The sequence below is a fragment of the Megalobrama amblycephala genome, linkage group LG6 (assembly GCF_018812025.1).
Source record: "Megalobrama amblycephala isolate DHTTF-2021 linkage group LG6, ASM1881202v1, whole genome shotgun sequence".
NCBI lineage: Eukaryota > Metazoa > Chordata > Actinopteri > Cypriniformes > Xenocyprididae > Megalobrama > Megalobrama amblycephala.
Window position 1 is genome coordinate 30,635,758 of NC_063049.1, and position 23,512 is coordinate 30,659,269.

The 23,512-nt window shown below is 38.6% G+C and overlaps 2 protein-coding genes across 7 annotated transcripts; one reads left to right on the forward strand and one right to left on the reverse strand.

Moving 5' to 3' along the window:
• Positions 1 to 840: 840 nt before the first annotated feature.
• Positions 841 to 11,460, reverse strand: sf3b1 (splicing factor 3b, subunit 1). Of its 6 annotated transcripts, XM_048193871.1 has the most exons (25): positions 11,303 to 11,460; positions 10,399 to 10,571; positions 10,195 to 10,296; positions 9,917 to 10,031; positions 7,864 to 7,943; positions 7,566 to 7,754; positions 6,925 to 7,174; positions 6,620 to 6,832; positions 6,397 to 6,518; positions 6,098 to 6,295; positions 5,752 to 5,853; positions 5,492 to 5,671; positions 5,308 to 5,394; positions 4,910 to 5,180; positions 4,650 to 4,795; positions 4,382 to 4,528; positions 4,169 to 4,294; positions 3,867 to 4,088; positions 3,605 to 3,787; positions 3,383 to 3,494; positions 2,424 to 2,544; positions 2,204 to 2,335; positions 1,839 to 2,111; positions 1,516 to 1,732; positions 841 to 1,412 (listed from the first exon to the last, which is right to left on the reverse strand). In XM_048193871.1, exons 1-25 carry the CDS (start codon positions 11,328 to 11,330, stop codon positions 1,254 to 1,256), a joined length of 3,948 nt encoding a protein of 1,315 aa, XP_048049828.1. In that variant the 5' UTR covers positions 11,331 to 11,460; the 3' UTR covers positions 841 to 1,253. The 6 variants fall into 6 exon arrangements, 5 of the variants coding, with proteins under 5 accessions (XP_048049828.1, XP_048049831.1, XP_048049830.1 ...); XM_048193874.1 differs by lacking the exons at positions 10,195 to 10,296; positions 10,399 to 10,571; positions 11,303 to 11,460 and adding an exon at positions 8,242 to 8,296 and having other exon boundaries at positions 9,917 to 9,935; XM_048193873.1 differs by lacking the exons at positions 9,917 to 10,031; positions 10,195 to 10,296; positions 10,399 to 10,571; positions 11,303 to 11,460 and adding an exon at positions 8,242 to 9,842.
• A 1,091-nt stretch (positions 11,461 to 12,551) lies between these two features.
• Positions 12,552 to 21,780, forward strand: coq10b (coenzyme Q10B). Its single transcript, XM_048193887.1, has 5 exons — positions 12,552 to 12,709; positions 14,881 to 15,033; positions 17,925 to 18,117; positions 18,253 to 18,354; positions 20,265 to 21,780. The coding sequence occupies exons 1-5, from the start codon at positions 12,609 to 12,611 to the stop codon at positions 20,430 to 20,432; spliced, it is 717 nt and encodes a 238-aa protein (XP_048049844.1). The 5' UTR covers positions 12,552 to 12,608; the 3' UTR covers positions 20,433 to 21,780.
• Positions 21,781 to 23,512: the final 1,732 nt, after the last annotated feature.

A 23,512-nucleotide genomic window follows, 5' to 3' on the forward strand; every position in this document is an offset into this window, starting at 1 on the left:
CTGTTGCGTTTACACAGGAGGATATAGTGAAATTAAATTATTTCCTAAAACATTTTAATATTTAATAAAAAGAGAGGAAAGTTTGAGTTCAACATTCCCAAATTTACTTCGGAATGAACATGAAGTCTTCAAGGTAAAAGGCATATGTTTTTGATCCAAATCATTATTTTATTTAAAAGTAGCAGCCAAGGAACATTGAGCAAAAAAAAAATAAAATTAAAAAAAATATTTTCCGTCAAGATCAGCTCAAACATATAGTGCAGACCACGATAAACCCCATTGTTTACAATTTCATGGAAAAGAGCAGATGTTATCAGAAAGGATGGATGTAAAAACGATGTCTGAAAATTCTCTACTCGAGTATAGCCTCACATTGTTTCAAACTGAGAAACTCCAGGACCCTCATGTTTGTGCAGAACCACAAATGACATTCTTCCCTCTATGTCTGCTGTTATGTCTAAGCAGAATGTGGGAAATAGGCAAACAAAACCTCATATAATGGATGCATTTAACCAACATCCTTCCACAAGGAAATAGAAAAAATAAATATTGTACAAAAAAAAAAAAAATCCAAACCATAAATTTTAAAATATGGTAAGCTTTAATAGTACATGACTTAGGTTTAAATCGTCTTGTAATAAGCTTGATCAAAGGTCTATGTTCAGGCTGCAGTCCAATCGGAGTTGATTTTTCAAATTCGAATGTTAGGAATGATTTTCCCAGGTGATGAAACTTAGCCAGTTTTAGACAACATCTAAAAGGACTTAACACAAAAAAAAAAAAAAATCAGGACTTAGTTTGGTTGTGCTAAACCATTAAAAACATCACAGAGGAGCTCAATGACTTTTAATACACAAACGTTTATTCAGCCAAACTAAGCAACATTATAATAAGAACAGATGTGACTGAGCAAGAGTGAACTTGACAGACCAGCACAAGTCTCAAGTTAAAAGACTTACTGAAGATAAATCACATTCCTCAGAAACTCTGCTACAACCTTTACTGTCACTGTGCATGGTGCCACGCCGTAAAAACAGAAACGTCTAATCCAAAGATCTAAAAGCGTCACGTTTGACAGATTCTTTTTTTCGACATTTTTCTGTTTTTTTAATAAGAAATTAATTTTAGACCACCGAATCTGTGGCACTGGTTGCAATCTACCAGAGAACATAAAAAATGGACCAAGTCCTATAAACCATGAATTAGACAGATATAGGAGGAGAGAGAGTGCACATGTAAGGGGGTAAACATATTCACAGGAAGTAATCCAGCTCATAGCGAACGTATGAGTTCTTCTCATCGTTGAAGACAAGAGGATAATGTGCGATCAGTGCGTCCTGGGAGCCGATATAGATGGAGTTGTAGATCTTCCAGTACACGTCACGCACTTTGCGAGCAGGATGGAACAAACCCTATTGATGGAGAAAAAACATTGAGCCATTAGATAAGTCAATTTTTTTTTTTAATATAAATAGCAAACAAATGTGCAGATTCCATGTTGGAAGTGAAGTGTACCTGTAAGCAATACTGCAGCATGCGGCAAGGTCCAATTGCCACCCGCAGACCCTCGAGGGCCCCCATTACAGCTTGGATGACATGAGGAGACGTTTCGAAGACATTGGGCCAAACATAGTTGAGCAAATGATTGAGAGAATCTTCACAGCCAAAGCCATAAACTCCCAGAGACATATGCTGCACCACAGCACTGGCTGTTTGTCTGTGTACTAGATCCCTGCAACCGAGAGCAGAAATACAGGAAGTTATAGAGTACTATTGAAAACAATCTGCATGATTTAAGTGGCAACTGTCTTGTGAAAAGCAACAATCTACTTCCTTACCTATCCATCAGAGCATCCTCCAACAGGGGTGTGACGGCATAGATGTAATCTTTGCCCATTTCACCAATATACTCAAAGAGGAAGGACAGAGACTTTAGGACACCGTTCTGAACGTTAAGCTCAGGAACACGGTACTCATTCATCAACGCAGGAAGCACGGTGAATGGCGAACACGTCTCGGCCACGATAGCGATGGCTACCGTTGTGCACACACGGTTCTGACGCTCCTGAACCTTCAGGTTGTTGAGCAGTGTGGCCAACACATCATGAGGACTAGAGAATTAAGAACAGGACAAATTAGAAGTCAACATTTTCATACCTCTAATAACAGATTCTGCATTACCAAGAAGGATTTTGTCCTTTACCCAATGGCCTTGGCGATGTAGCCGAAAGTGTTGACAGTAGCTCTGCGGATGGCCTTCTTGTGGGCTTTCAACAACTCCAGCAATTCAAAACAGATTCGCATCCATTCCCTGGCAGACACGTACTCCGCACCCCTGGAAAGGACACAATGCGTTTAGGAGGCATTATCAGAATTTTTCAAAAATAATGGCTTAAATTCTGCAAAAGAACCATAGGACTGACCTGTCAGCGATTCTGCCCACTAGATCAATGCAGTTCTCCTGCACCTTCTCATGTCTGTTCTTCAAGATGGGAGTCAAACGTGGAAGCAGGTCTTTGATGGGTGGGGTCATCTTGTGCATACCTGAGAACGGGACATTTAAACATTTATTCAAAGTCAACAGAAAGCAAAGCAGTAAAAAACTATATTCAAATTTATCAAATTTATTAACACTGATGCACCAAAATGAGTTTAACCAAATCTGAATTTAGAGTTTCCATTTAGCTCCAAACCAAAACCGAAAATATAGTTTGGAATTGTGTAACTGAACTCAGAATGCTGTTCAGGATGTTGTGGTAAAGTTCCTAAAAAGTTCCAAACTAATTTTACATACTGCTACTCTAGCATTATGTTTAAAGGTCCTCTAAGCAATGTCGCACTTTTTTAGGCCAAAACATTTTTTGTCACATACAGCAAACATCTCACTATCCGCTAGCTGCCTGTCCCCTGAACACACTGTAAAAAAAAAAAAAAAAAAAAAAAAAACGGTCTCTGTAGTCGCCACAAGCCCCAAAAACGGCAACAAAAACTACCTGGTGCAGCCTGGACCACGAAACATAATAAACAAGCTCCAGTCAATAACCGACAAGAATGATTTTAAATGCGTCAACAGGAAGTTATTAGAGCCAGGATCGCTTAGAGCACCTTTAAATGTTGTAACTTATCTATGTTGTGCTCAAAACAGACGCTGAAAGTCAAATAGCATCATCAGAAAACCACTAATTAATCATTACTTTTTAAGTCAATGATTTCAGCCTTTCAAAACGATTATGGTGATTTTTGCTGCTCTGGATGAAAATGTTTGGTTGCTGAAATTTCAGTGCATTACTAAAAACAAACGTTGTGGCCAAAGTTTAATACTTTGGAGTAATGCATCGAGGCTAGCAAGCATCACTAATGAAATGTTTTTGCCAACACTCACCAATGACATTGACGATAGCTTTAAGAGCTCCAAGAATGCTACCCAGCACTTCTGGGTATTCTTCTCCCAGATACTCGTACAACACCACACCCAAATGGCCCATGAGCTTTTCCTACAGGGAAATGTCAGAGCAGGATATACATTAGTAAGCACTATAAATATTTTCATTTAACCAGTATAAGTATTTTCCAGTCCATAAATGAACATAAGGGCTTCCCTCACCTCTTGGCATGTCTTCATGACCACCGCCGTGCGAGAAATCAGGTCAGCAGCCTGTTGACGGACTTTGGCGGATTTGTTGTTGAGACGCCACAGCACTGTACCGCAGATCTGAGGCAAGTACGGTTTAACTCTCTTACCAAGAGCATTCACCACTGTACCAAAGCCATTCAGCATCACAGAGTCCTGGAGATACAGGCAAAATTATAATGCAAGAAGAGTTACAGAGCAGGATTGTTTAACTGCAGCAATGTCTGAAACTCACCTCAGTGGTCTGTTCCTGAAAGGCGTACAGGATACCGTCAATAAGCTGCTCCTCAAGTTTGTGATCGATGTCAGCAGCACCAAGGTTGCCCATGATTTTCTCAATGGTCTCCATCACCATCTTTCTGTACTGCTCAGCTTCATCCTTCAAGTCATCCACGATACGGGAGATAATCTCAGCTGCGCCTACCTTATTGGCCAGCTCCACTGTAGTGTCCACTAACTGTAAAGCAGGTAAAAAGACAAAGTTAAATGTGTATTGATCATAGTTACAGTTTTTCCTAATTAGGTGATCTCACAAACCTGTCTGTAGTTGCGCCTATCCAACGCCATTCTGTGCTGCCAGAAATGTTTAAAGAAGGGCGGCAAGATCTCTGTTTTAATGTAATTGGCTTCCACACCATCAGTGCCACAGCACTGCTTCACCACCTAAAATGTAAAAGAAAAAAAGGTTAGCCTAAAATGTTCCGAAAATCACGTTTTTAATACTTCTGAATAGTTTTTTCCCTGACGCACCTTGAGGACAATCTTCTTCATCTCCTCGTCAGGAGACTGGAACTCTCGGATGAGAATAAGCATCACTTCTCTGGTGTAATAGTTGGCATATTCAGCATCCATCAGAGGAATCAAATATCCAATAGCTTTCAAAAAGGCAGCAAGACCCTGAGATAACACAAAAATACTGTTAAAAACATTTACTAAAAATAACAATCCTTTTAACCTACATTTGAAAGCAAACTTACGGTACAAATAAAACAATTTTCCACTGATCAAACATGCTCACCTTGCCTCTGTGTTGCCTGATACCTTTCCAAAGAGGTTTCAGCACAGAATCAAAGGACTCGATACCGTACGGCGTAGCAGCTTCAGCCAGGGCAGCGATAGCCAGAGCACTGATGGTTCGCACTTTCTGCTGCTCATCCACGAGACCTGAGGGAAAAACAACAGATTGAGAGTGGCCCATACAGCAGACAATGTTGAAGAATTTCGGTACACCCAAATACAGATGGAGTCGGACAGACTTCACCACAATGCCATACTAACCATGCTCGATAATCTCCACCAAGCTGCGGAGATGGGGCAGGATAGCACAGCCCATGAGAATAGCGATCTGCTGTACGATCTTGATGCCTGTGTGACGAGCCTGCCAGGATTTCTTGCTCTTGCAAACAGCCTTGAGGAAAGGCAGGAGAGACGGAATGCCCAGGGCAGACGCCACGACGGCAAAAGCACGAGCTGTCGTATTTCTCACATACTCGTCCATGTTGTCAATGTCAGGCCTCATGGTGGAAATCATGGTGGCCAGACCGGCAGCCTGTGAAATAAGAAATGTAGATTTGATTAAGGCATTAATAATTTCAACATTTAATTAATAACTGTTACCAATGGGATAATGTTATCAACCAAAGATGATATTTGCTATTTTAAGTCAACCATCTTACCTTTGCCAAGTTGGAGATGATCTCTCTACCTTCTACTCTAGCATAGTAATCTTCATCAATCAACAAAGGCTCAATCACCACAAGAATCTGCAAGAACAAACAGGCAAGTTAGAAAACACCAATGAAAAGGAACATTTCTCCACTCAAGTTTTAAAACCGATGCTTACAGGTAACTTGGACTTACCTTGTGGACGTATGGTCGAACCAAGTCATCAAGCTTGTAGAGAATACGATCAATGACTTTCACCAATAGATGACGCTCTTGGTCCTCCAGTGTAGGAGACATCAGCAGTGGCAGGATCTGGTTAAATAGGGGTCCTGCACCAAACTCTCTGGCCTTATCTGTGATTTGACGAAGAGCAGCCTGAAAGGAGAGAGCTCGTTAGGGATCATATTTGCAAGATTACATGTTACAGTCCATTAAGTTTAAGAAAGGATACTAACCTTTCTCATGGGAGGTGTTCCATTCTTGATCTTCAGAAGCAACTTCATGATCTTGCGCTCCTTCTGTTCTTCTGGACTGAGGGTGGACTCATCAACTTCAACCTGCAAACAGAGATGGGGTAATCAGTCAAAAAATTAACATTTTTATTAATATGCTTATTGCAACAACAAATTTGAAAACTACCACTGCTGCTCATGCAGCTGCTGCTCATGCAGCTGCTGCTACTACTAATGCTAATAATTATTATTTAAATATTAATTACTAAAATAATAATACTGCAAACTTTTTTTTTTTAAAGTATCTCAAAATTGTACATGGGATATCACTGTTGTACATGTGACTCACCAACAGTTTGTCAAAGTACTGGATGTCATCTGGCTTGAGGAAGGGCAGGTTTCCAGAGGGCTGGTCGTTGACTTGTTTCATAGATCTGTCCTCTGTTTGCATGTGGAAGCCAGTCATTCCTCCGATAGGGGTGGGAGTGGCAGCTAGCTTACGCGCAGGGGTGCGGATGGGCACGTAGCCTGCAGGTGGAGGCAGCACCTAGAAGAATAGGCAGATGAAAACCAGTCAGCTCCAGAGGAATGTCAATTAATTCGATTTCAGACAGAAACAAAAGGTGTTCTTTAGATGTAATTACATACTTTGTATCCTTCTGGAAACATGGCATCCAGTTCCTCATCAGTCAATGGGCGGTTCCTCTCATCAATCTCTCGCTCCCAGCGCCAAGCCTGCAGCTGTTCTGGAGTCATGCTCATCAGGTGGCCTGCAAACATAGAAAACTTTACAGCAATGTCCACAAATTGATGCAAAAAACATCATTACATTCAACAACTACAGAAATAAACAACAGCATTGGTCCTGTACCTGGAGTGGGCGTGGCCATATTCATGGCAGGTGTACCCAGAGGGGTTTTTCCAGGGGTGAGCAGAGGAGTTGAAGAGCCCATCTGACTGGCTGGTGTTTCATCCCATCTTGACTTCCTCTTGCTTGCACCCGGGGTGGGCGTCTCACCCACTGACTCATCTCCTCTATCTGTACGTGGAGTCTCAGCCCAGCCACTGCCATGACCAGGTGTCTCTGAAACACAAAATAAAAACAACTTATAACCACTCTGCTTTAAGTACCTACTATTAGAAATTGTACAACAATATGGACAGAAAATAAAAGACCTCTCTCTGTCTTTGGTGTCTCATCCCATCTGTTTTTGCGCACGCTGGAAGAGGCCCCTCCATGTCCGGGAGTGGCATGTCCAGGGGTGTCTCGACCAGGTGTGGCAGCTCCAGCTGGGGTGTGACTCGGTGTGGGCTCCCACATACGGGTACTAGGAGTGGCTCCCGGGGTCTCGCTACCTTTGGGACGGCCTGGTGTCTCGTCCCAACGACTGTTGGAAGGTGTGTGTCCGGGTGTATGTCCGGGTGTCTGGGTAAAGTGAAGATCATGATTAGCAATATTCCTGGGTTAAGTGGCTTTATAATAATGTTGTTTAAGCTGCAACAACTAATTGATAAAATAAATAAAATCAATAATGAAAAAGTAGAAATTGACACTTTGATGAATTTGATTAATAATGTTTGTACATTGTGCACAAAAAAAACATTCCTCAGTCTTGTGCGTTTACAGTAGTGAATAATGCATTTGTATGGGCAAAACATTTTAAATACAGCGAAGGAAACCAACTAATGCATGAACCAAGTTGCCCAAATATGAGAATGCTTTATATTATGTTCTCTAAACAAACTGATAAGCATATGTTTTAAAGACTGAGCACAATAAGTTGCAGCCCTAATATTGTTAGAGAAAACAGACTGACTTCAGAAGATCCATCTGCCTGGTCCCAACTGGACATTTTTTTGGGTGTGGCGTTGCTGGGGGTTTGGTCAGCTGTCTGATCCCAGCGACGTTTGCGTTTGGCCACAGCAGCCTGAGAAGCAGCAGAGCCGTTCACTGCTTTCAGCTCTCCAGATTTTGCTTTCTCTACCATCTGCAGCCTGATCTCTCTCTGTAGAAAGTAACATGGACAGTTTTAGTCAAAAGAAAAATCTCTCAATTTTCCTTTGTGACTTTTTGAACACTAAAAAACAAGCACAATGACGATGAGAAACATTTACCTCTTCTTTGGACAGATGCTGCTCCTTCATAACATCCATGTACGTCCTGACCTGCATCTTGGGGTCCGGTGTTTTGCCCCCTATGCGAAAGAGCACCAACAAAATGCGAGAAGGTCAGCCAAGTGAGTCTCAAAACCAATGTTTTCACACACAAAACACTACAGTCAACTGTCCCTGAATAGATGGCCTTAAATGTTTAAATTACTGTCCTCTCATAACACAAAACAACCCTAGGCAATAAAAGCTAAGCACTCTTTACAGTCATACATTAAGAACAGGCAGGTACAAAGAGGTTTCTGTTGCTTTTAAGAGGAGATAAGGAGAGGATATAGCCATCACTGATGCAGGGTCCTGGGCTGCGCTCTCCAGAATACGTACACTTTCAGTGCCAAGGGTCCCTCTGCAGTCAGACTTCAACCGGCAGAAAAGAAGCCTAGAAAATTTCTCTTTACCATTAGTAACACTTTGGAAAAGGGTTTGAACTCACACACACAATAGCATACCACCTGTTCTGCTCTTGTCACTCATTTATAAACAAAAAAGGGAAAAAAAAAACCTTGTAGTATTCAAAAACCGACTTCTAAATAATTTTTTTTACTATACGTGTTGCAGTCAGAGACACTGAACACTTCGGGGAATTCTAGTAAAATCTTTAAAAAGTAAAGCACAAACAGATTAAGGACTTAAAACGCACACTTGAGTGCATAATGGTGCATCTGGTTTCATTAAAAAAATAAAACTATGATGAATTGTTTTTAAAAAAAAGTTGAAATGAGAAGGGAGGACATGAAGTTGTGAAAATTGTCCTTGATGAGGCTTTAAAAATAACATAGAACTTCATAAAAGTAATAAAATTTAAAAAAGGTTTCGTGAAACCATGGTGGATTCCCCTGAAAGGCCCTCTGGCCTCACACCAGAGCAAAACAACCAACTATGGTCTTGATTTATCTGATAAACACGCTTCTTTTTGTTGACCATAACCTACACAGGACGAGTTGCTGCACCCTTAAGAGAGTGCAGACAGGACTGGCATAGCAGTACTGCTGTAGGAGAGAAATTAAGGACAGTTAGTATGGGCCTGTGGAATCTTGGTACACAGATTCTTCAATAGATATATCTCTATTTTATAATAATAAAATAGAAATATATTTACACAACAGTTTTGTAAAGCTTCCTCTGTCTGGGACTACATGCAAGATGTTTTGCCTGATCCAGAATCAATTCCCTCCCATAATCTGATCCTGAATGTTGCAGTTTTGAGAGTGTGCAGCCTGTTTAAATATGTTCTGAACTTCCTAAACTCCTTGCTAATTTGTAGCGGTATAAGCACCCACAGGCCATAGGTTTAAAGATACTAAAATAGCTGGAAAAATTTTATTGGATGTTCAATTTGACTTTGTAACACAATACAACCGGTAAACACAGTTAATTGTAATGTTTGTCCACAGGTGGCTCAAGTTTATATAGAGTTTCACTCTTTTTGGGAAAAAAAAAAAAAAAAAAAAATTACTCACTTTGACACATCAGAGGTGTCTAGAAAACATGCCATTGGGCAAATATCTAGAATATATTATGGAACAAGAGAAAAGTGAAAATAAAACTGTAACTGCACAACGACAGTATGCTGCAGCCTCTGGTAATAATAAACTTTTGCTAATACTTCAAAGTGTTTGTGTTGGAGATGCCTGACTATTGTACTGCCTGTTTCGCACAAAAAAATACATTAACCCTTCGAACAACACACCTACCTGCAACTTATGCCTGGATGAGACGGATGACACCACCCAACCAACTGTCTCCCAAAACCTTTGCTGCCCAACTCATTTATAACCATTAATCCATGATAATTAGCTTTCAGTGCATTCTATTCAATTATATGTGTCTTACTGAGACAGTCTTACAGGTCAGTTGAGTCCAGAGAGCAAGCTGTTGGGTGGTGTTCGAAGGGTTAAGCAGCAAAAAGGCCGGTCTGGACCGGAACTTCATGGGCAGAGTAAATACTGATCGGCATGGACAGATAAAATAAACAGGAGAATGATGGTGTGAAATTTACCATCAGCAAACGGGTCGTGACGCTCTGGGGAGATGATCATCTTTTGTCTGCGCTTCTTGTACTCGTCCTCGCGGTCCGAAATCTTCTGTGGTCTGTGTTCAGCAAAAGGATCATACTGCAGGGTGGGCAAAAAAGAGAATATTGTATAATCACAGTTCTCTTTTATAGACTACAACAAACGCATTTGGGAAATACATAAAGTGAAGCTTCATTGAAGACTTCAACAAAGCAAAACAAAAAGAATGTTGGAACTTGAAGATGAAAAACCTGTTAATTACCTGCTCATCTGACTGAGGAATGGAATTGAGAATTGCAACCGGTGCATGATATCCTGGTTTCTTCTGTCCAAGCAGACTTGTGGAAGAATCTTCATCATCATCCTGAAATAAAAATAGAAGGGATCAGAAACACCACCATGCTGTACTTGCACATTCTGACATGGGTTCTTCTAAAACTATTGAGAGCATTATGTCATCGCTTACTTCTTCCTGCTCATTGGCAGCAATTGAAGTCACATATCCAGCAAAGCGGCTGTCACTGCCTCCGTAGATCTCCTGGTCATAATATCCAGTGGAATCAAGCCCGACTCCCTGATCAGCTCCCTCTGCCAGGGCGGCTTTCATCCCCTGGATTTCCAGGATCTGAGCCTCTATGTCTAAGAAAAAACAACAACAACCAGAGATCAGAACCCCAAACTACCTATAAACTGCTAAAAAATATTTTTAACTTTCAAGAAATTATTGAATAATTTCTATGTGACCCATATAAATATAAATATCTATCTATACAGAGAGAGAGAGAGAGATACATCGCAATCTACTATAATATAAACAATAGTCCGTAATGTATATTGTTTATTCTACATAAAGATTAACGCGTTTTACATAAGCACAGCATATATCTGGACAATGAATACTACTCATTTCTATAAACTAAAGTTTACCCATTCTGTGGTTTGTTATCTACCAAGAGGTTTAAATTGAGTGTGGATTGGGAAAACTTTAGTTCTGTGTTTGACGGTGTGTTTGCAACGCCATTTTGGTTTCAATACATCGGCGTTTAACCAGTGTATTTAAACATGTACACAATGAAGGCAGACAAATTGCATAAGGAGAAATACGTATTTCTGCAAATGAATGTTAGACATAACTCTGCTATAGACCACAATACAAATCTCCAGGATTTGTTGATATTTCTCATGTGCGCCACGGCCAAGTTTTATTCAACGACCAGACGCCATATTCTATTCACCGCCTCAAACTGGTCTAATTCTGCTTATTTCCCGCTAATTCCACTTTTAAGACAAGAAACTGCACCCCAACTACAATATGTATGTATGAACGACAAAATACGATACATTCTTAAGTAATAATTGAATAAATTTACCGTCATGTGTTTTGGCGATCTGCGCCATTTTCGTGCTGCTGTGTGCGCCTCAGTACCGGAAGGCCTTTAACTGCACATCCGACTCTACTGCGGTCACAAGAACGCGCATGCGCAGAGCACAAGCATCAGACGTCAACACAGCTGGCAAATGTCAACATTCTGTAGTCTACCCCCTCTTTACTTGAGAAATGTAGCCATAGTGTAGCTTTCTTTGTGCGTACATTTTTATTGCAGACTCCAAGATATCGGTTATCAAGATAAAATGCATTGAAGCTATTTATAACACACCTTAATTAATGAAATATTTATGTGGCAAAGACCACATTATTCCGAGCAATGGCATAAGGACGTTATTTTCATATCGGTACAAAAGAGCAGCTGTTCTAAATCTGATCCAAGCAGAAGGATTATATAAAACTAATAAAAAAAATAATATTGTTTCAAATGGATACGTTACAGTGAAGCAGAGATCCAACTACAGTTTTTAAAAGCATTATGGAGAATCAAGAATAGCGTACATTTTCTCTGGAATGCACTTTTGAAATGATTTTGAAAAACATATTCAGCATTTACTGATATGAGCCAAGTAATGGCGTTAGTTTGGATCTGGAAGAAATACATAATGTACATGATATATAATTTGTATAATAATTTTATTATTTTAAATATTCTAGTTGTTACAAATTAATAAATGTGAGGTTAGCGATCAGCTGCCAGGCAGTTAGCATTTTCTTATCAAAATTTGATAGCTTAAAGGGAAATTTAAAGATACAGCACATTAAAATGAGGGAGACCAACTACTATGGAAAATACCTCGTTGTAAAAATTGCATCAGGGCTCACTTATATTATATCAATTTCATTGATATAATGACAATCAGTCAGTTTAGTACAGTAGTATTTTTTATAACAGCTATAATACGGGACAGTTATATGCATTTTAAATTAAAGTAATTTTCCCTAGAGTATATTCGTTTTTAATGTATTTTATCTTTTTCAAACTTAATGCTTTTACATTGCGTCCTCAAACAAATTTAGCTGTAACCTTTACTAACTATGCACTGTAGGTCGCGCAGTCTGGGCAACCCAATCCCGCATCCCGTGACAATTCTGCGCACGCAAACCCTCTGCACAATTAAAACGTTTACGTCAGTAGTCTCACTATGTGACGGACGCAGACTTCAACCAATCAGAAGCCAAGAAAAACAGCCTCAGCCAATGAGATCCTAGGGCGGGTCTCTGAGAAGGCTGGTCTTCGAGACGGGAAAAGAGTTCTCGACTGGAGGCGAAAAAGAGGTGAAGTGAAGATGGCGAGAGGCTCCCGGTGTTTGAGGAGAGAGGTGGCGGAATGTATCAGAAACTTACCGTCCACAACCAGTCGAGAAACACCGGGCAGGAATGGAGTGAGGTAATTACCGACGGTTTAATGTTTCGCACGGTCTGTGTGCGGTTATGTTAAGATCGAAATGTTGAGTGAAATAACTCGCGAGCTGCTGACGATAGTTGGACGGTTAGTTTCGCTTTTATAAGTGGATACAATTTAAGGCCAACCTGACACTTTTGTGTTAGTAAAACCTTTATTTACTGTCCAACAATGTATTAATGCATTTGTCGAGCTCAAATAAAAGTGTAAAAGAACACCAACTTTAGGAGGGAGGGTGGGAGCGAGTCACATATCTGGTTGCCAGATAAGTGACAGTGGCAAGGTTAAGATATTATGTAATTGACCAGGTGTATCTAACAAGAGCTTTTCTCATTTTTGGAATAACTGATTATCAGCTGCATGCAGCTGGTGTTTATTCGATTTTTTTTAATATAGCTCCAATCTCAGATGCAACCATATGCTTTTAAGGGAAACAACAAAAAGTGTGGGATTTTCAGTTTTTGGAAAATCTGGTCACCAACTGCATACAGCTAGTGTTAATTCAGTTTTAACTATTTAATATAGTGGCAGATCAGATGCAATCTTTTTATTATTAGTATTGGGGAGATAACAAACAAACTTTTGGCACCCATCATGTAACCACATATATAGTGCCACAATGATTTCTTAGTAATTTCTTAGATTTCTTGCATTAGTAATTTCTTAGATTAGTAATTCTTTCAAGACATCTTTGCAGGTATGAGTTTACAAGATTCTGCAGAATATTTGACGTCACAAGCCGATCTGTGACGTTGTATCACCTGTGGCCAGGGACGTAGTGTACCCATACCAAGTGCTGAGTGCTATAACTGCTTGGCATAAGGCCATCTGAAGTGTCTGTTCCGTCACCATCGGCTCTCACAGTTACGCCATGCTTCACAGTTTTTAGCAGCACTTGCGACCACATGAATGAATTTGGCTGCCGCTCTTTCCATTGAGGAGATATTGTGCCATTTTTAGAGCAAAGCCCCATCCCCTTGTGTTTCAGATACGTGTACGTGATTGATCTGACATACATCAGATGCATTTTAATGGAATGGCTTGTTAATACTGCCCTTGACTTGGTTATATTGGTCACCCTCTCCTTGTGATTTATGTCTTGACAAATAGAGGGCAGGTGAACGTAATGGATTGCATATCATATATTTCCTTTAACCATGCTCCCACGGCATGAATGTGCAACTCCATAAGGTTTTGTAGTTAATGATGAACTGTTTGAATCAAGAAGTACAGTTTCTAATACACAACAGCTTTATGCAGCTTCTGTTGTGGATTGCTTGTGTGGTCTAATTTGTAAGGCTGGTTGAATCACAGTTGTTGGCATTTTTAAGCCCCTCATTAGCATTTCAAAAGCTTGTCATTCATAGCCTTTGTAAATTCAATTAGTCAGTGCATAACAATTAAAACAATACAGGGAACTCTTAAATGCTACATGTTTACACAATTGCAAAATTTGCACACGATCTTTGCAACCACATCTAGGCTACACATATTATCACATGCTGTTTGGATTTTGGAAAGGCTGTTGACAGCTGTTTGCCTTTTTTTTTTTTTTTTAATTCAAATCTTAGTAACAAAAGTAACAATAAAGAGTCTCCATAATTATAATATAATTTATTAACAATTGTTCAGTTGTTTGTTAGGGATGCCTCAAGTAATTTAGTAATGTTGAGACGGACATCACTGAAAGTGATTCAGTGTGGTGGTAGCTCATAAGTTTGTGAAACTTATTGAATGGTTCATTAAAAGAACTGGCTTCAAAGAGTCGTTTCATGAATTGAACTACAGTGGTTGTGCTATATGTTTGTGTGCGCGCCCACCAGGACAACTCAGGTTTTTTTTGTTGTCTGAAAATGCATGTTATTGGGAGTAGATTAAGGCCAACGAGCAATTGTTTTCACTATTCTTAATCAAGGCTCTGTCTTGATTAAGAGTCCAAATCTTGTTAATTGCAAACCACTATCTATGTTGTTCATTGGGTCTCTCCACTCTTATCTGACTCATAGTAGTCGTCTACTATCTTGACATATCCAACAAGCAGATAAAATATCACACTAACAAAGTACATAGTCTTGTACAATGCCACTACCTGTCTGTGTATAGGTACTGAGTATGCTGTTGCCGAATGACATCATTTCACCCTGTTTTGTCAACAGATATTTGTCTTCATGTGGAATTCTGATGACCAGAGTGCCGCCCCTCTTCAGGTCTGTGTCAGGTCGTGCTGTGGTGGCTCCTGCCAGGAGCTTCTTCAACTTCTCTGAGTCTTTTAACAAGAGGAAGGAGTACTCTGAAAGACGCATTATTGGGTATGTTCCCAACCAAGTTGGATATGGTGCATGATCTGTTTCTATTTATAATTTTTATTGAGGTCCATGATTACTTTAGCCCCAGTGTCCCGGCAAATGTTGTTTATGTAACAGGGCATGGGAATATTTATTATGTCAGCTTTCTAGGTATCTGGGGTTATTGGAGTATGGATCTGTACTGGTTTACTCACGTCATCACAAGTTACTTAGGAACCGCTTCTGACAACTGATGCCTGAAATATTAGAGCAGAGGATCAGCTGTCCTGCAGAATAGAGCCCCAGCACATGTACACATACTAAATTTAATGAAGAACTTGTCTACAGTCTATGAAGTGTGAACTATAGGTGTACAGATGTATAGTAAATGAATTCCAGGACACACTACATCCACCATGTTGGCATCCTCCTTTGACCCATGTGTTCTTTGACCTATGACATACTAACAACAACATAAGCAATTCACTTTGGTGTTACTTACACTTGAAAAGAGCCACCTAGCTCACAGCCCCTCTACCTTTATTTTTTTATTTATTTACTTACTTATTTTGAAAAACCTTTCAAATTTATTTAATAAATTTGATAGTTCTACTGACCTTATGGAATAGCAAAATGTCTACATGTTGCACACTTCAGACTATTGGAACATGCAGCAAATATAATAAATAATTAGCAGCAAATGTTTTCACTATAAACTGATTTAATTTGGAGCGAGAGATACAGGGGGAGTGGATTTACTTCATCAGCTACAGGTCACATTAATCACAGCTGATTGGTCAAGTTTTGGTCTGCGATGCCAGAATAAAACCTGCTCCGGAGCAGGTTAGCCATGTAACTTAAGTTACCATAGCAACGAAACCCTCTAAAAACCAATCCGCCTTCATGAGCACGAAAAACCAGAGTGTGCTCAAACTAATCTTGAACTTAACTGGGTAGAAACTGAAACCGGCTTTGTGCAACAGGCCACAGAAGGCTGTAAGGAGTCATGAGAATCACCATTGTACCCTTGCATTGAACCATACATTGCTTCAGGGGAAGTCCTTGTAATAAATGTACCGTCAGTAGCTTTGGATAAAAGCATTATGTGAATATGCTAAATGATTATGTGAATATCCAGGAACAATCCTGAGCACCTGTGCGTTTTGGTCGGATTGTGTCTTACAAGCAAATTTGGAGGGACTTGAGTATTTTTAAGATTAAAAAAAAGACCATTTTATCTTATCTTTTATCTTTACCTTGAAGGTCTTAAAATGCTCCAAAATGAGACCTTCAAACCTAAGACGTGTCCACTTTTACCTCTGACAGACCCTGTGTACAAAAAACTAACTGTAAGCAAACAGTGTTTGACCTTTCTTCTTTCTTGATTCCATTCTGCAGTGACGTTCAGCAGTGACTCAATCCCACACTGATATCTGTGCCTTCATATCTGATTGGTTGTCTGAATCAACTGTCAGATACATGTTTCAGTGACAGCACTAAATCCATCTTCGTCTTTAGCAACAACCTTTTGTTTGGGTCACACCTGTACGTTGATGAGTTATATTTAAATCATCCAATCTCCTTTGCAGTAAAGTTATGAACTGCCATGACCCCATAGTTTCATTTATAGAAAAGGTCATCGAACTCTTCAGACTAACTGCAGATTCTGTGGTGTTACGTAATGGCTGAAGGAGCTCAGGGCTGGTAATCAGAAAGTTTATGAGCTATCACCATTGTGCCCTTGAGCACTTAACCCTGAATTACTCCACTGTATTCAGTGTACTGTAAATCTCATTGAGCTAAAGTGTCTGCTAAATTACTACGCTTACCTGCGTTGAAAGACCTTTACCCACTAAGAGATATACTCCCAAATTAAAAACTAAACAATTGGTGTGATTTAGTGGTCAACCGATATTGGTTTTTTGACGCCCGATGCCGATATCTTAGAGAGCAGGGTGGCCGATATATAATTAATATAACTTAATATTTATTTTAACTAATATTTAATAAATTAGAAATAAATAATATGAAAATAAATTGAAAAAATAAATCTTTAAAATAAACATGCTTATACTTCTTGAATCTGCAATCCCATTACAGTATTTTTCACAAATAAAGTAATTGTTTAAAAAGATATGAATAAAAAGCAAGTAAATACTGTAACAGGGCACTCAATTATCTAGTAAGTTTGTGCGCACTGGCAATCCTATTTTTTTTTTTTTTTTTCATATAAAGACAAGGTAACACTAATTTTACATACAGCACACAGTGAAAACAATATGAATATGACATAGTGGGCAACTGGATATAGCGCAGCATATTTAAAAAAATAAAAGATTTAAAGTTTGTCGATCGCGTCTCCAGTGAAGCTGAGCTCTACTCCTGTCCACATTCACTTTGCACGGACAGACCGTCATGCACAGTAACGTGTTCATGCAGGCTACAAATGCACACTTCACAAGATCTCACAGCTGGATTTGATTAAATCGGCAAGGTTTGTGAAATTAAATTTTATTAGATATTCACAGATTTGTTTAAATGATATAGATGCGTATTTGCTGATTGACGGTAAATGAGAAAGTATTATAGCCTAATTGTTTGCCTTTCTGTTACTAATATAAAAGCAATAGCTATACTTTTTCGCATACTGTTTACTTTCTTGTTTAACAGTTCTATCTAATGAAAAAAAAAATAATATATATTTTTTTAAAAATAATAAATAATTAAATATGACCGTTAAACAGAGACCGTAAACTAATGAAGACGGAGAATGTGAGCACTGTGTGTGATATTTTAAAAATGCCAAATATCGGGTGATATATCGGCCTTGGCGATATATCGGTCGACCACTAGTGTCATTTACACAGAACATTATTGTATTATCTTGGCTAACAGTCTTTTTCTATGGCATGCAGATACTCAATGCAGGAAATGTATGAGGTTGTGGCCAAAGTTGAAGACTACCTGCTGTTCGTGCCCTGGTGCAAGCGTTCAGACGTTGTATTCCGCCGCACAGGATTTTGCAAGGCCAAGCTGACTGTGGGCTTCCCTCCTGTGGTAGAAAACTACACCTCTCTCGTTTCTACAGTCCGCCCTCATTTGGTCAAGGTATATGCGTCTTCATTTTTTAATATAGATCTGTTGTATGAATTGATGGCAGTGATTTAGTTGCATATACAGTGTTATAAGACTTTGTTAATCTATTGTGTGAGCTACAAGTCTTTTTTAACTTCTGCTCTTAAGGCGGCTTGCTCTGATGGAAAACTTTTCAATCACCTGGAAACGGTATGGCGCTTCAGTCCTGGTCTTCCTGGCTACCCCCGTACATGCACCCTTGACTTTTCTGTGAGTATTACAAACACAAACTGGTTTATCATCCTCAGGTTAAGCTGCACTGACTTTGGGAATGCTTTTGAAACTGACATTCTTTTTAGTTTACTCAGCATTTGTAGATGGAATAGAAGAATAGAGCTGAACCTTTTTAGCAGTCTTAAGTATATTTAGTGTATCTTTATCTTTAATATTAAGACTGAAGTATATTTAGGGGTGTTTGCAAAGACTACCGTTTTACCATTGCTCATACTTAAAAGTATAGTTAAAAAAAAATCAAAGTTTTGTCATCATTTATTTACCCTCATGTCATCCCAAGCCCTTTAGACTATCTTTGAAGCACAAATGAGGTTATTTTCAGTATTTTTAATTTCTGTCCCTCCATTGAAAGTTTAAAGGGTTAGTTCACCCAAAAATGAAAATTCTGTCATTTATTACTCACCCTCATGCCGTTCCACACCCGTAAGACCTTCGTTAATCTTTGGAACACAAATTAAGATATTTTAGATGGCTCAGTGAGGCCTCCATAGCTAGCAATGACATTTCCTCTTTCAAGATCCATAAAGGTACTAAAAACATATTTAAATCAGTTCATGTGAGTACAGTGGTTCAATATTAATATTATAAGGCGACGAGAATATTTTTGGTCCGCCAAAAAAAACAACAACTAATTTAGTGATGGCCGATTTCAAAACACTGCTTCATGAAGATTCAGAGCACAATGAATCAGTGTATCGAATCATGATTCAGATCGTGTTTCAAACTGCCAACAGTGGAAATCATGTGACTTTGGCGCTCCGAACAGCAGATTCGATACACTGATTCATTTATGATCCGATGCGTCCTGAAGCAGTGTTTTGAAATCGGCCATCACTTTATAAGTTGTTATTTTGGGGGTTTTTTGGCGCACCAAAAATATTCTCGTCGCTTTATAATATTAATATTGATCCACTGTACTCACATGAACCAATTTAAATATGTTTTTAGTACATTAATGGATCTTGAGAAAGGAAGTGTCATTGCTCCCTATGGAGGCCTCACTGAGCCATCGGATTTCAACTAAAATATCTTAATTTGTGTTCCGAAGATTAACGAAGGTCTTATGGGTGTGGAACGGCATGAGGGTGAGTAATAAATGACAGAATTTTCATTTTTGGGTGAACTAACCCTTTAAGCCAGAACACTTCAGACACTGTTGCTTCATATAATGAACAGATTTACTTCAAGCCTTTATTCAAATATAAACATTGATCAACACACATAAATGAAGCTCATCAAATATGTCAAACAGAAGCTGAAATGTACTTGCCTGGCATGCAAGAACAAACCTCAGTGGTTCTTGCATGTCAGGCATGTACATTTCAGCTTCCTCAAGAACCAATGAAGTTTGTGTCCCATTAAGTTTCTCTTAAGTCTTAAATTAAACCATTAATTAAACCGAGTTTTTGAGCCTTGAACCAGCTCTGAGATGAGTTATAACATTTATGAATTACAATATTTGATAACATTTGATTCAAAGCAGAAGTTGAAAATCAGTAAAAAAGAAAAGAAAAGAAAAAAGGCTGTACTTGGCACCTATTAAAAGGAAATGAATAATCTACTCATCACATAAAGCACTGTGAAAAATGTAAATTAATCAGTTGGTGTGTTTTTGAATTCCTAACAGTGGCTTTGCTATAATGCTGAAACAAGATCCACCAATCAGTTTCATTGCTTCTGGTGTTTGACAGTTAAACCTTTTTGTAATTATTTTGTGTATAAGTTATCACGCTGACTTTTAGCGTGTTCCATCATTTAACAAACCTAGAGCTTATGTTAGGTCTCTCTTGAAAGTTTTATGGGTTTTACTTAAGGAACCCTACTTGTGAGCTTTATAAATGTCTACTTGAGACTGTCTGTGATTCCCTGCTTCTGTCCGTTCCTAGATTTCCTTCGAGTTCCGCTCGCTCCTGCATTCTCAGTTGGCCACCGTTTTCTTCGACGAGGTCGTGAAGCAGATGGTGTCAGCCTTCGAGCGACGGGCGTCCAAGCTGTACGGCCCAGAGACACAGATCCCACGCGAACTCATGTTCCATGAGATCCACCACACGTAGTTCATTCCACAGCTTCAGACGGATGGGGAGGGGGTGTCGTACAGGGAACTGGGGGTTTTAATGAAAGCATGCGTTTAGAGTATTATAAAGACAGTCGAGAGAGCAGGAACTCTGTGTGCCTGAATATCGTCAGTGCCTGGTCCAAACAAAACAGTTGATTTCATTTTTTTATGCTAAAAAAACATAAGTGGCTGGATCTTTTAATGGGGGACTTGATTGTCCCCACTGAGCCCTGCCCCACTACCTCCATGTTAACTTTTTAAAACCCGCTGTCAGTATGGCACCAGGAGCCGTATATATATATTTTTTTTATATGAGGACCTTGACATGGTTTTAAAAACAGCTGCCAAAAACCATCAGGGCTTCACGAATGGCACAATAGGCAAAGGTCATGGGTTTCTTCGAAAGGACATTATGTTGAGGTATTTTAAAGTGCATTATGGAAAGATTGTCATGTTTGTCACAGTTTATGTGACAGGTGAGCAATGTATTTATTTAAAAGCTTTTAGGTGATCCTATAAGATTTCAAGAAAGGGACGAGGAGACTCGACTCGAGTGCATGCGTCACATTCAGAAGACTGACCGTTACTGCAGCCAAATGCACATAAAGCTCTATCAGGGTATCAAGGCTGCACACCGGACTCAGGTCTGTTGTATTCTTGCATACCAGCACAAACAAGGGCTTGAAAACGCGAAGAGGCTGACAAAAAACACACTGCCTTGCGTTATACAAATTTGCAGTTAAGTTCAGGCGGTGGTGCTCCAGTTCACTCCTCCGATGGGTGCGAAATCTCATGATTTTAAGTGTCCGGATTAAAGACTGCTTTTCTCTCCTAGAGGTGTGCAATATATTTGTATGTAGTTTTTAACAGACTGCTCACCCATCTACGATATCCACTGCTTCTAAAAGGGCCCAAACTCTGGGAACAGAGAGTGTACCGAATCTTTCCCAGAGCTCTCATCAGATTGTAGTGAGGTATCCGTCGCCACAGACCTTTTAAAGATTCCAATCCGTACCCTGCTCGCATCTTCATGCTTATTGCCTTTTTACAGAGAAAGTTACATATTATTTATCCTTATCTTAAAAACATGTATGCGTGTATCCTATATTTATTTTGGTTATGGGTTAACCACGTGTACATATCTGATGTAAGACCACAGACTAAACTTTAGTGCGCAATTGAGCTACAAAAAACAAATGATAATCTTTTTTTTTTTCTTCATTTCTTTCTTTTTGGGATCTCTTTTTTTTGTTTGTTTTAATTGAGGTGTTTTAATGAGTGTGTCGTGGGTGAATATATATATCCTGCCTGCATGGTTTATAAACTATTTTTATATGTAAAACCTATCCTTGCGTCTGGTGTGGTTTTTGTTTTGTTTGTCAACATCTTGTTCTGACTAGTGTCTAAGATTAAAATAGGTCGATCATGTGAGGGTTAATATTAGAATGCTTCCAAGTAACCCATTTTATGACCCCTAGTGGCCAGTGTCAGTGACGGCTCTTAGATCTAATTACAACACACTGCCCTTGTTGAAATGGAACATTAGTGTCATGAAAATGTGCAGAATGCACAATATGCTGCCTCCTATTTTTACATTTTAAAGAGTGTGTGAAGTGGAATTAATTATGCAATGGCATAAATATCAAACTGTAGCATGTAACATTTGTCACAAGACCTCTTATTCAGCAAGAAATTATTTTGCATTGTTATAGAATACTACATTTCTATTATTATTATTATTATTATCATTGTTGTTGTTGCAAGAAATACTGCTGTTTAATAGTATTAGTATAATAGTATTGTTATTCCAAGGCTTTGGATCATTGAAGCAGTCATTAATTATTAGAAGTTTTTGAAAACACTTTATTACATCCCTGTTACATATGTTACATGTACTAACTGTAATAATAACAGTAATAATAACAGTAAATTATTCATATTTACATGCGACTAGTCCTAATTCAAACCCCAAATCCTAACCCTCACAATACCATATGTACATGTTCATAATTAATATTACTCAATACTTAAATATATACTTAGACTGTAAAAAGGACACCTTATATAAAGTGTAACTGAATTTTTTCTGCAAAGTACAGGAACACATTCACAAAACAGTATTATTGGTAACTGATCATTGAAAGTTATTAAAACTGAAAGTTACATTATAATGCTAACTGATAATTAATGTACATTCAGATAAAGTTGTGAGGCTTACCAAGGCTGCATTTATTTGATCAAAAAATACAATAAAAATATTATTACAATTTAAAATAACTTTTAATATTAATAGTATTAATATACATTTTAATATTAATTAATTCCTGTAATGGCAAAGCTGAATCTTCGGCATCATTACTCCAGTCTTCAGTATCACATGATCTTTCAGAAATCATTCTAATATGCTGATGTGATGCTCAAGAAACTAAATAATTTTTTCAGGATGCTTTGATGAGTAAAAAGTAAAAAAAAAAAGAAATCTTTTGTAACAGTATAAATGTCTTTACTGTCACTTTTAACCAATTTGAAGCATATTATTAAAAAAAAAAAAAAATTTAAAAGAAGTGTATCTGAACTACTGATCCAGGTTAGTTCATCCAAAAATTGAAATTCTGTCTTCATGTATTAAAATTTACTTCATGTGGTTCCAAACCTGTCAACAAGTCAAGACTTGACATGAAATCAGAATGAGCCCATTTCTTAATATGTTCCTGGTTGCATCAGTACATTTTACAAAAGAAACAAAATTAATGTTTGTCTTTGTAATCATCAAAACATAACTTCACGATTTTCATTTTCATCTTCATCTGAAGTCACTAAGGCTGCTGGTGTTTTGAGGGGAGCAGTCTGGAATGCCCACTTTTCACAATTCTTCAATGGATGAAATCAAGCCTGAGTTGTGAGTGGCATTTTACATTGACTTAATGATAAAATGTCAAGTCATTAGTCCTATAATCAAGCCATCACTAAAATAAATGTATAGCTATTTTAAGAGAATTTTCATACATTTTTCAGTATGAAATCTTTCTGAAAAGGAAGTCACTGATTTGCTAGGACATTGACAATCGACAAAATTAA